At 40.1% G+C, this 12,461-nt stretch overlaps 1 protein-coding gene across 1 annotated transcript in view; it reads left to right on the plus strand.

The window, feature by feature from the left end:
• grin3ba (glutamate receptor, ionotropic, N-methyl-D-aspartate 3Ba) overlaps positions 1–12,461 on the plus strand; it is a 176,127-nt gene that overhangs the window by 157,476 nt on the left and 6,190 nt on the right. Inside the window, exon 9 of the mRNA XM_015969647.3 lies at positions 12,004–12,155. Coding sequence (XP_015825133.3) covers positions 12,004–12,155 — 152 coding nt within the window. The remainder of the gene's footprint in view (positions 1–12,003; positions 12,156–12,461) is intronic.

Raw genomic sequence — 12,461 nt, forward strand, 5'->3', positions numbered from 1 at the left:
CTACCTAAACTCTGCAGACCACACATAGCTTTTTATGACAGCTCAGTGGTCTTCTTCAGCAGGATAAAAACACCCAGCCATGCTGCAAAACAATGGCTGCTGTCAGCTAAGCATTCATGTTGCCTGCAAGTTCATTGGTGTTTCAGGGAAGCAACAAAAAACAATTTTTTAGTGAAATTTATAGATCATAACCCCTATTAAGGGCACATTTTAGTATCTTATTTGAGTCATTTAACTAAAATAGTTGCAATTATTCGACCATCAGTCACGTGGACAATAAACAGTCTGGGAATTCTGTGTGCACTTTGTTGTGCAAGTGTTTTTGTTTCTTGTTTCTCTGGTATATAAATAAAAAAAAACATTTCTAAAATGCATCAACAGCTGTCTGCCATTATCCCCTTTAGGGACAACTCTACTTAGCACTTACTGGATAGCAGGCACGTAAATAAGCAGGTGGTTAATCCTAATACAGCTCTGGGATCTGAATTCCGAGAGTTGCTGGTTGCTGAAGAATCCATAAAATGTGCTGGGAAACCCTTTTCACTTTTAAATCAAAACGTGTGACAATTGTTGAACAGTTTGTTTATTTGGCTGGGAGGAGATGCCACTGTCAATCATTTCACACCAAAATGTTCACAAGAAGGAGATGGAACAGAATAATTTGTGAACCAATAATTAGGCTGTTTTTCTGACTTCATCTTTTCTTGTTGTTGAGTTCATTTGTTTCTATTTTTATGCAGCTTTTTAATTTTATTTATTTTATTTTTTTGCATCCTCATGTTGATTCATGTTATTGAGCACTTTTCACAGAGGTTTTATATGAAAGATTAAAATGATATAAAATGTTCCAATTTTAAAAGATTTCCTTCTTTAAACTATCTTTTTTTAACAATCCTTTAACCCACTTATATAAAAGTGGCTGTTGGACATCATGTCTGTTTGAGTAGGTGTGGGAATGTGAGCGAAGTCTTCAGGAGGCTCGTGATGGAGTACGGATGTCTAGGGACAAGAATCCAAAAACAAATGACAAGCGGCTGCCCACTTGCCGTTTAAGTGCCCTAAAGAAATGCAGATGGAAATAGGCCGATGACGGAGGAACGTTGTCTGTTGGCTGGTAATAAAGACAAAGATGAAGGGAATGGACAGAGACAAAGGAGTGGACTCGGGAGAGAAACTGAGAGATAAAGAGGAAGAATGGGAGTGAAGCAGAAAATGACTGAAAGTGAAGGGATGACAGAGATAAGGAGGGGACTTAGTGAAGAGAAGACCGTCGGCAACAGCAGGAGAGAAATGACCTGAGACAAGGAAAGGGGAATAATGGAGTCAGGGTAGGAGAGGCGAAGAAAGTGATAGAAAACGAAGGGAAGAAGGGAGGGAGGACAGTCTTTGTCATGTAGGAAGCAGAGTGTGACAGTTACGTGAACCTTTGCTGTTCTTTGTCTCTGTCCGCAACCCCCATCACACCTTGACAGCCTGATAATACACACACACACACACACACACACACACACACACACACACACACACACACACACACACACACACACACACACACACACACATCACACACACACACACACACACATCACATAAACACACCAACAAACAGCTGCCAAGCCTGAAACAACCACACAGATTACAAAACAAGAAAAAAAGGTTGGCATGACTGCGTCTTTGACTGTGGTATGGATGAAATGAAACAAACAACCCTAGGGGATCTTGTAATTCTCAGAGTCCTTTGATTGAAAGCTAGGGAACAGATTTTTTTCCTTGCTCTCATTTTCTATGTGCTGAAATGTGGTTTCATGCAAATCTGATGCAATTTATTTAGTCTGTGAAGGGCAGAGACATTTCTCTACTGGTTTAAAAAAAATGATGAATCAACATGTCCCAAAAGAAATTAAAGCAATAAACACTGGTGGCAACAGTACTTAAACTCCTAATTAAAAATCTTTAATACTTATGTAATATTATTGCTGCATTGCTTGTTTGTTTTATTGCCGTTTCCGGATCTTGTTAATCCAAGTCTTTCTAAAGCTTAACTTTATGTATTCAGTAGTTTCAGTAGGTTGACTAGTTGAATTAATGTGTACCTTGTAAGAAGAAGCGAGAGGTAAAAACTTACTTACCCAACATTTACAGAACCAGACTCTAAAAGGGAAATGTGAAGTATTTTCTAAAATGAATTTTATAAAGGGGGGAGGAAGAGTCAGACGGTTGTTTGATCAACACATTCTCACACCCAAAGAGTCGAAAAATGACGCGTGTGACCAAGCGTCAAAATTAGATGATCAGGGAGCCCCAGCGTGTCAGGAGAGGACACGCAGGGACAGTGCGTCGGTATACGACGCCCGCGGTGAGACGGACATTTGACCGACTTGTGAACTACTTAACCTTCCCCATCACCCCCATTCTAACCTTAACCAGCTGGCGCATGCAAAGCTTAATTGAAAATCTCTGAGTTAAGGTTAGGATGGGGGTGAGGGGAAGGTTAAATCGCTAGAGGTTCGAGGAATAATGTCCGTGTCCCTGCGTGTCCCTGCGCGTCCTCTCCCGACGTGCCGGGGCACCCTGATCATCTAATTTTGATGCTAGGTCACACGCGTCATTTTTCAATGCTTTGGGTGTGAGAATGTGTTGGTTTGATGAGCACTTTTTAGAAGACACACCATGCAGACAAATCAGTGTATCACTGCCACCACAGTCTGTCTTAAGAACGCGCCGTGGCGGCATGGCGTTGCGGGAATTTTGCGGCATTCTTGCCACCATGCTTGGTAGTAATATTGCCGCAATGCCGGTCTTGTTAAGGCATATTACACCTTGGTGCAGCCGAGGGAGATGTCATTGACCACGTGAGGAGTTACTGTCAAGCTCCAGTGGGAAACTGCAATGAAAATAAAAGTAAGCACGGCAATACTTTTCTCTTTTTGAACAGAACCAGCTCAGATAGTAAACGGGTGAGTTGCAGAGCCCCAGAAGCTTCTCTCTGTTAATGCTGGAGCTCTAGTCACCTGACCATTTACGGGGAAGGCTAGAACCTTTAGAAACGGCTTGCCAAAAAAAACGTAATGAGCGCAGCTTCGATCGCAATAAAAAGCTAACTATGTCAAAGTTAAACTGAAGTTTGCGGCGGTGCAGAGACCGCCCCCATACCCCCATTATTCCACCATTGCTTAATCTTTTGTGAAATGACACAGTTGTGCCACATTACCACCATGGTCTGACCACTTGTAAATGACCTAAAGCTCTTTGATGCCGGCTCAGAATTGCGGCAAATTGGCAGAGCTTTTTATTAAAAGAGGCTATAGTTTAACGACTGAATAAGGTTTTTCCCAAATTTTATATTTTAAAGGCAATCTGTTTTTTATGATAATTTAATTCATTGGCTGCCATCATTACGTGAAGAGCATTTACAAAAAATCACAAAAAATGCACCAATAAACAACAATGATTGGACCTCAGTTCCTGGAATGGAACAATGGAACACACCAGAAGTGCTGCATTTGCTGGGGATTGTTACACAAAAATGTAAACATTACCCTAAGCCAGGTGAAACGTTTTTGCAAAGTTTCATTTACTTTTCTATCTTTATTTATTTATTTATTTATTTATTTATTTATTTATTTATTTATTTATTTATTTATTTCAAGCTGTATTTACTCCTTCAAATTTTCTTTAAATAAATATAAAAAAATCCCCAAAATGTTCTAGTTTGCATACTACTGTCTTCACGCAGTACTTTGTGAAAGTGCCTTTGGCAGCAACTGTAGCCTCGGGTCTTGTTTGGGATCATCCTGCAAGCTTGCAACGTCACTCCTCTTGGCAAAACTGTTCAAACCCAGGCAGGGTTGGATAAAGAAAGACTGTTCTACCATTGGTCCAACGCAGGCAAAATCCCCACCAGAGCTTTTTGTGTTCTCATAAAGCCGCTGCTGGGTTTTCTCTGCAGTATGTTCAATTAAATCACACAAAGGTTTGCTGTTCTTGCTGAGATGTAAATATTCAACCCACTCAGAGATTCAGTGCACTCTAGTACAAAATGTTTTGTCCAGAAACTTTAGCTTTGATTATGCCACGCATTCACTGTGGCATTGTTTTGATATGATTCTGCAAAATCACAAGATTTATTTCCATCCAGTGTTTTGCATTAACTTTTCACTAACATCTTGCATTGATGACCGCTGCAAAAAGCCTTCTCCGGCCTATCCATAAGATTCTCAATGGGGGTTAAGGTCTGAACTCTGTGGTGACCAATCCGTGTCCTGGTATTGTTATCTTGGAATATGCCCATGCTATCAGGGAAGAAAAAAAATTCAATTGATGGAATAACCTGGTCATTCAGGTAATCAGCTGACCTCATTCTTGACTCTAGACCTGACCAACTGCGGCAACTCCAAATCATGGCACTGCCCCCACAGGCTTGTACCCTGTACAGTAGGCATTAGGCATGATGGATGCATCACTTCATCTACCTCTCTTCTTACAGTGATGCTCCATCACTCTGGAACACGGTCCATCTGGACTCATCAGACCGCCTTTTAATAATGCATTTGACAGTTCTTAACCCATTTTTTGTAGTTTTGGCTTTCTTCTTAGATTTTCGGTATCGCGATATCAGCATGCGCAATATGCATATCGCGAAGAACAGATAAATGTCGCAATGAATAGTCAGTTCAAAAGTTTGCAACACATATTGCATTCTGTCAATCAAACGGAAGCATGATTTTTTTTAACAAATCAAATACAGCTCTTCACTCATTTGGCCAATTGGGTGGGTTCTCATAGGTTAGATGCCCGCCCCCAAGGCAGACGGCACTTAATTTTGCTGGTTAGCAAACACCTGCGTTAGCTTAGTTCTGCTCTTTCTGCTGATTCTGCTTTTCCCGGGATCCACTGATTGCCTTTTCTTGTTCGTTTTCTTTTTCCCTTTCCTCACATCTTTTGCTTTTCTCATTTTTAAGATTATTTTTTGTAATTTTTTTAATTTTTTGTTTTTATTATTTTTGTTCCTGAGTTAAGTTTTTATTTATCGCAAGTAATGTCATCATCGCAATATTAATCACTGTTATCGTATATCGCAGGATTTCCTAATATTGGGTAGCCTTACAACAGAATGACATATTTTCCACAACCACCAGATGTGCCTTTCCACATGGTTGGGGTTGGGGTTAAATAACTTGCCAGGTGAAAGATAATCGCTCATGCAGTAATTATCCAATAGGAGGCTCGTACCTATTTACTTAGTTAAATCCAGGTGGTGACTTTTTTATACATATATGTATGTGTGTGTATATATACTCACCTAGTATATACCATACTAATACAGTGTTTGACCCCCTTTCGCCTTCAGAACTGCCTTAATTCTATGTGGCATTGATTCAACAAGGTGCTGAAAGCATTCTTTAGAAATGTTGGCCCATATTGATAGGATAGCATCTTGCAGTTGATGGAAATTTGTGGGATGCACATCCAGGGCACGAAGCTCCCGTTCCACCATATCCCAAAGATGCTCTATCGGGTTGAGATCTGGTGTCTCTGGGGGCCATTTTAGTACAGTGAACTCATTGTCATGTTGAAGGAACCAATTTGAAATGATTGGAGTGTATGCTTAGGCTGCTCTCCAGGCTTTCTCAAGTTCTTCTTTGAGGCACCTGGTACTTCTCTAGTTTGTCATGTTCCTTTTTCCTGATGTTGCTATCAACATCATCCACAACGGCTGTCCTGTGTTGTTTCTCCACCGCCACAATGTCTGGCTGGTTCCCCATCACCTGTTTATCTGGATCTGGAAGTCCCATGGTGCTTGGCTCTCTAGTTCTCTACCACCTTAGGAGGTGTTACCCACTATGACCTTGGGGCTTCCAGTCCATACTCTGAACAGATGTTATGTACACTATGCAACGTACTTGGTTGTGGCGTTTCATGTATATGTTCCCTTCCAGCATCTTACACCCTGCAGGTATGTGGTGGATTGTCTCAGGGGACTCTTTGCCTAGCCTACACCTTGGATCTTGTCTGGTGTGGTAGATCTTAGCCTCTGTTGCTCTGGTGTTCAGGATCTGTTCCTGTGCAGCCATGATGAGTGCCTCCGTACTGTCCTTCGGACCAGCTCTTTCTAGCCAGTGGTAGGATTTATTGATATCAGCCACTTCAGTTATCTGTCTGTGGTACATCCCACGTGTATGTACCATTGAAAGATATTTGAAGTGGCTGATATCAAGAAATCCTACCAATGGCTAGAAAGAGCTGATCTGAAGGGCACTAGCAAAACTTTCAACAAAGTCAGAATAAATACATTTAAAAATAAATAGCAACCAATGAAAGAAACATCTAGCTTTCAGGGACAACCAGGAAAGACGTTCATACATGTAACAATGATGAGTATTAAAAGGACATTAGCTGTTATAAACAATATCAATAGAACGAAGACTAGAAACTGAAGAGTTCTGATATAGTGTATCTGAGGAGTTACAATGTGTTTACGTACATTGTACAGACAGTTCAAAACAATTAATGGAGGTATACAAAGTTATTAAACACCTCATGACCTCATGACAAATCATTGGAATATGGCAGGGGTGTCAAACTCAAACTCACACGAGGCCGAAATGAAAATCTGGGACGGAGTTGAGGACCAAACTTAATATATTTTGAAAACGTGACGGCAAATTTGCACATTTTCTTTATCAACATATATGCAATTTTGAACCTTTAAATTTGGAAACAAACTTGTTTCTGCATTAACACTGAATGTGGAATAACCAAATTACACACGAGCAAGTCAGTTTTAAATAAAAGGCATCAGTGGTATTCATTACTTGTGGTATAATCAGCATTTTTAAAATCTATTCAGGATTTATGTTTTCTTGTTTATTCATTTTTCTTATTTTTTATTCTCCTTTTTTTCTCCTGTAATACGTGTCATCACTGCTGTGACATCTAGCTTTCCCCACTGAGGAACAATAAAGGGATTTTCTATTCTATTCATCTATCTGCAGCCTTTCCACTTCCTGTTTTACTGTAGGTTAAATCTTTTCTCACGTGCCAACAACAAAATAAAAATATCATTTTATCTTAAATGAAAATGCAACATCTCACCTGTTAACTTTCATGTTTTGGAGCAGAAAAAGAGCATAAAACCAACATATTTAAAGCTCAGTTTGCTCCACTGGTTTACTGTGATGCTCACCTGTTCCAGCCAGATACCTGCAGCATGGGGTTGATCTGAGCTGAGGAGGAGACTCCTGTTGTTTTGTTCATCTTCATCATAATAATGACAACATTAGATGACAACAGGTGCTCACATAGGTTTGTGCTGCTGAACATGTCTGAGCAGCTTGACCACGTTGTTGTGTGTCGGGGAGGAAACACAACCACAGAGCCGTGCTGGTTTGAGCGTGTCGCTGCTCGCTGGAGTTATATCAGCTCTGTCTGGACGTTAGTTGGAAAACTTTCTCTTTCAGTCGTGAACACATTACTGAGCGGCTAGAATCTCCGTTTCTGGGCTTCGACGTCAGAAAATAGCTGAGTGAACTCGGCGCTGAGTGAGAGGAGTGTTTAGTTTGTCCGAGACAGCAGAGCTGCAGACACCGGCAGCAGGCGCTGGAAAAAACACAAAGGAGGGGGCGCGTCGGCTCCGCGCTATCGCCGCAAAGCATCATGGGAGTTGAAGTCTTTGCGGTAAAATCGGCCAGCGGGCCAGTTTTAATATATTTTTGATATTTATCTCGCGGGCCACAGAAAAATGCTCCGCGGGCCACATGCGGCCCGCGGGCCTTGTGTCTGACATATGTGGAATATGGTATTTGAAAGACGACTGAGGTTCCAGCCAAACACCTAAATATTTTATGCTATCAGGAGAGAGTACAGGAGATGGTATGTGGTGGTCACGCTGTAGTACAGGAACTACTGACAGGAGTACAATTTGTACACATTTACATTTACAATGATCTCTTATTGTACATACTTTAATAATAGGTGGACTGTTAAAAGGCTGCAAAGTTACACAGTCTAATGGAGCTATGTGTTTGATATTTAATGGAGAAAGCTGCTCTTGGATCTTTTCAATAGAACATTATTTTCAAGAGAAAAAAATCAATGAACAAGCTATTATGTTAGCAAATATTCTTTTGCATATGGAGTGAAACTGGCCTTTGTTTGGCCTTTTTACAAAACTCAGTCCTGCATCTGTAACTGCAGGGGTTGGGGATGAAGTGAGCCCATGAGTCATGGACTACAATACGTGCTTGGCAAGTGGCGGCCCAGCTGATGAGGTCAGGTCAGGTTAATGGTTGGAGGCGCCGTTATGTCTGATGCTTTCTGAGTTTTTTATTTATTTATTCTTTTTTTTTTCATTTAACTTGTTAATTTGGAAACAAAACAGATTTTATGACTGGATTAATTTGGTATTCACTTTGAAGTGTCATAAACTACAGGAATGATCTGGAAAAAAAATTATGAAGTTAACTTTTCATACTTAGACCACTTACAGAGAGAATAATAAGTACTAACAAAGCTCACATGAAACAAAAATAATATTTGCTAGTTAAGCATCACTACTTTTCAGCCATTGAGAAGTGTGTTACATTTTAATCGTGATAATTACTATATGTTAAGTTTTATGGCTTTGCATTGGCGGTTCTAAGGGTGAGGCTACAGGGGCATTGGCCCCACTGAAATCTGAAAGGCCCCCTCATCTGTCCTATGATCAGTTTATAGGTGTATGCAACTCCATGTCCAGACACTAATGACGCTAACAAGCCAAGCAGGAATTTGGGTGACTATATTTTCACCCACAAGAATACTTTAAACCAGGGGACCTAACACATTGACTTGAAAGCCGCTCGCCTGGAAGCAGACAGCGAGCCATCCTGCCTGACTTGTAATTAAAGAGGAAAGTACTTTTTATCTGTTGGCAAGCTTTCTGTTTTCTGTAAATCTTATCTAAAATTAATTTTGTGGAAGTCAAATAAAAATGTTGATATTTGGCACAAATCTTTAGTCAAACATGTGGAAATACGCAGATGAATTGCTCGGGTTGCAGCACGGATCCCCGTGCTTTTCTGTCAACTTTGATCAGGGGCTGCAGCTGGACCGGGGATGAATGAAGACGTCGGTCATGCAGACCTGGTATCAGCAAAGCATTCTCAGTAAAACATTCTGGGCGACAGTAAAGTCCTATCTGCAGTAACAGCTCGTTAATGCAAATAAAATGCTGTTCCTTTATTAACACAGGAGGAACACAGGCTTACAAACTTTCTGGACATCTCCTGTAATTTAGTTTCAACACATTATCCTAAACAGTTTCAGCTGATTGTCTCATTTAGTAAAAAAAAAAACACGATTGAGAACGCCCTGTTGCTCTCTTTCTCTGTGTTGCGCACAGCCGTCAGACCCGTGGAGGAATAAAAACTACAAGATTCTAAGATAATGGATGAAACTCCAACCTTATTTTAATATTGTAAACAAAAAAATGCAGCAAAACATAATTTTACCTGCAGTTATTCACTAGTAAAGCAAAACTTCACTTTCAAGAGCAAAGACCCATAAAAATGATTCAATTACTCAGAAAAGTAGGAAGAAATGTCATTTCTATTTTTACATTTTACACTTCAGTTCAAACTATTTAGAATGTAGTGTTTTAATCACATTTAACTTATATCTTATTTAAAATATCTTTGGCTTTATTCTTTTTATGAGAAAATTTGTTTTGCATCATTTGGAAAAATGATCATAACACAAAATTACTTGAAAGGTTTTTTATTAACTACCACTAAAGAACATTAAATGTTCTTTAAACGACATTTGATTGTTTTGTGACGTATTTGTTCATTTATGGCAAAATAGCTGAACACTATGAAAAACTGACATTGCTGCTTAGGCCAGGTTAGCTGCTCCTGTGCTCAAAAAGTTATGTTACTGATCCAATCTAAAAAAAAAAGGTAAAGTAATTCACATAAAATTGATTTGTTATTATCGGAAAGTATCTGATTAGTTAATAAAAATTTAAAAAGTTTTGTTTTGTTTGAGTTTCAAAACAGGAATGTCGTTATTTCCCTATAACTTATATTTTTTTTACTATATTGATGTATTGAAACACAGAGAAAGCAACTTATGAATACAATGCATGATAATATAGTAAGTGTAGCACTTTTACCACAAGCATATTAACACACAGAAAGTATCAATGTGAATAAATCGTATGGCGGTAGCTTTCCTGTAATTTGTGTAAAAGTAGCTCACTGTTGGAGAACCCTGGTTTAAACGGTTGCTCTACAAAAAATAATACAAGTGTTGAAATTTCTCAAATGCTGCATGTGTTTGTGTTTTGTCCATGTCCAGTAACAATGCATATAAAATTACATTAAAGTAAATGGCCTGTATATGATATAGCGCCTTCTAGAGTCCTAGAACCCCCCCCAAGGCACTTTACAACACAGTCAGTCATTCACCCATTCACACACACATCCACACACTGGTGGTGATGAGCTACAGTGCAGCCCTGGGACGCACTGACAGAGACGAGGCTGCCGAGCACGGGCGATACCAGTCCCTCCGACCACCACTAGCAGGCAAGGCAGGTTAAGGGTCTTGCCCAAGGACACAACGACAGCGACAAACTGAGCAGGGCTCGAACCTGCAGCCTTCCGATTATGGGGCGAGCACTTAACTCCTGTGCCACCATCACCCCAAGTGTTGTAACATGGCATGGGGCAGTTAAACATATCTAACTTACCAACAGCTGAGACTGGGAGTCAGGATGTTGGACTATAACTTGGCTTCTCTATAAATATTGTGGCCCCTTGATGGGTTCTAGTCAGAAAAATCCTAGATCCACCACTGCATGAATGTCCTCAGTTTAGAAACCTAAAGTTTATAGTCCACAAGACTGATAAGCGAACAACTGCGTAGTTCTAGCACCGCAAAGGCCCAAATGCTCATGTGAATGTTACTTATAAATTGCAATAAATTTTGCATTACATGTATTAGCATAGAATTTGGTGCTATTAACTAGCATTAAAAGCATCAGTAGCATTTCCAGGGCATCAAGGGGTGTAGAATTTAACCATTTATTTTCAATTCTATCCTGTTTATTTATATAGCGCCAAATCACGACAAGAGTTGTCTCAAGGCACCTCACAAAGTAAACATTCCAATACGGGTCAGTTCAGTAAAACGTTTCCTATAGAAGGAATCAGGATCAGGTTGTTTTAATCACCTTTAGACTGAAGTAAACTAAAAATGCCTCTTTAAAGACTGGGGAAGGTGAAAAAGGAGCAGATCGACTAAATCTTGGTACATCATCCTGTCTGTGGTGAGACAGTTTCATTCTAAACCTAAAGTTGACCATGCTGATAGTGGACATTAGAATCTGACATTACATTTCCCTCTCTCACACAGGGTTTCATAAAGGGATACGCGCCCAAAACGCTTCACTGGGCTCAAACATGGAGACCAAGAAGACACAAAATTAAATTATTTAATTTAATGTCCTCCAACATAATTTAATGTAGCCTCACAGTTCCATTGTTGGACACAGGAAAAGAAGGACGCCTAGTGAATATGCTTTTATTGTTCCAATATAATCTGACCACAGGGTAACACAGATCTGATCGTTATCGGTGCATTAGATTTGTTTACCAAATGCTTCTCAAGTAATCACAAAGATTTGAGCTCCAGATCTCAAATCATTCTGAAATGTTTGCAGTTCATTTCTTTAAACAAATGCTGACCAGTCAAAGCTTTGAAATGTTTGCACTGTATACTTGATGCACAAGAGAGAAAAAAGAAACATGGTGTATTTTGATCCAAACTGAAGGCTGCAAACTCCAACTCTCATTTTTCCAGGGGGCATCTGCCCTTTGGCTAACTGCAACCGGCTAACTGTTTTCCTACAAGTAAAATACAAGAAAAGCTCCAAGTTTGACCATCTCTTCCTCGGGCATGGCTGAACTTCTGAGCACTTCGGTAGAGTGCACGTGTATTTATATCTGTGTCTCCCTACAGGCTATGGCATTGGCCTTCCACAGGGCTCCCCTTTAACCCGCAACGTGTCAGAGTTTGTGAGTCGCTACAAGTCTGACGGTTTCATGGACATGCTACATGACAAATGGTATAAGGTCGTACCCTGCGGAAAGAGAGTCTTTGCAGTCACCGAGGTAAGTCATCAGTGGGAGTGTTCACATTGTGAACGTGTATTGTGTGCAAAGCAAACCCTTCTGAGCTGTACTTCTAGAAATGAGTCTCCCTTTGGGACTCAGACAAGATTGGCTGCCAGCTAAGGGCACACACACGGACAAAGACATACACACAAAAGCATAAAATCCCATAAACTCTGGTCTATTCGCTGACCTTAACCACAGTTTGAAGTACGAACTGTCTGAGCATCAATACCTATTTGTCTTTTGTGTGTGTGATGGAGGAGTACTCAGAGTTCCTGCTTTCCCTTTTGAAGGAAGTGGAAA

The sequence above is a fragment of the Nothobranchius furzeri genome, chromosome 18 (assembly GCF_043380555.1).
Source record: "Nothobranchius furzeri strain GRZ-AD chromosome 18, NfurGRZ-RIMD1, whole genome shotgun sequence".
In the NCBI taxonomy this organism is placed as follows: Eukaryota; Metazoa; Chordata; class Actinopteri; order Cyprinodontiformes; family Nothobranchiidae; genus Nothobranchius; species Nothobranchius furzeri.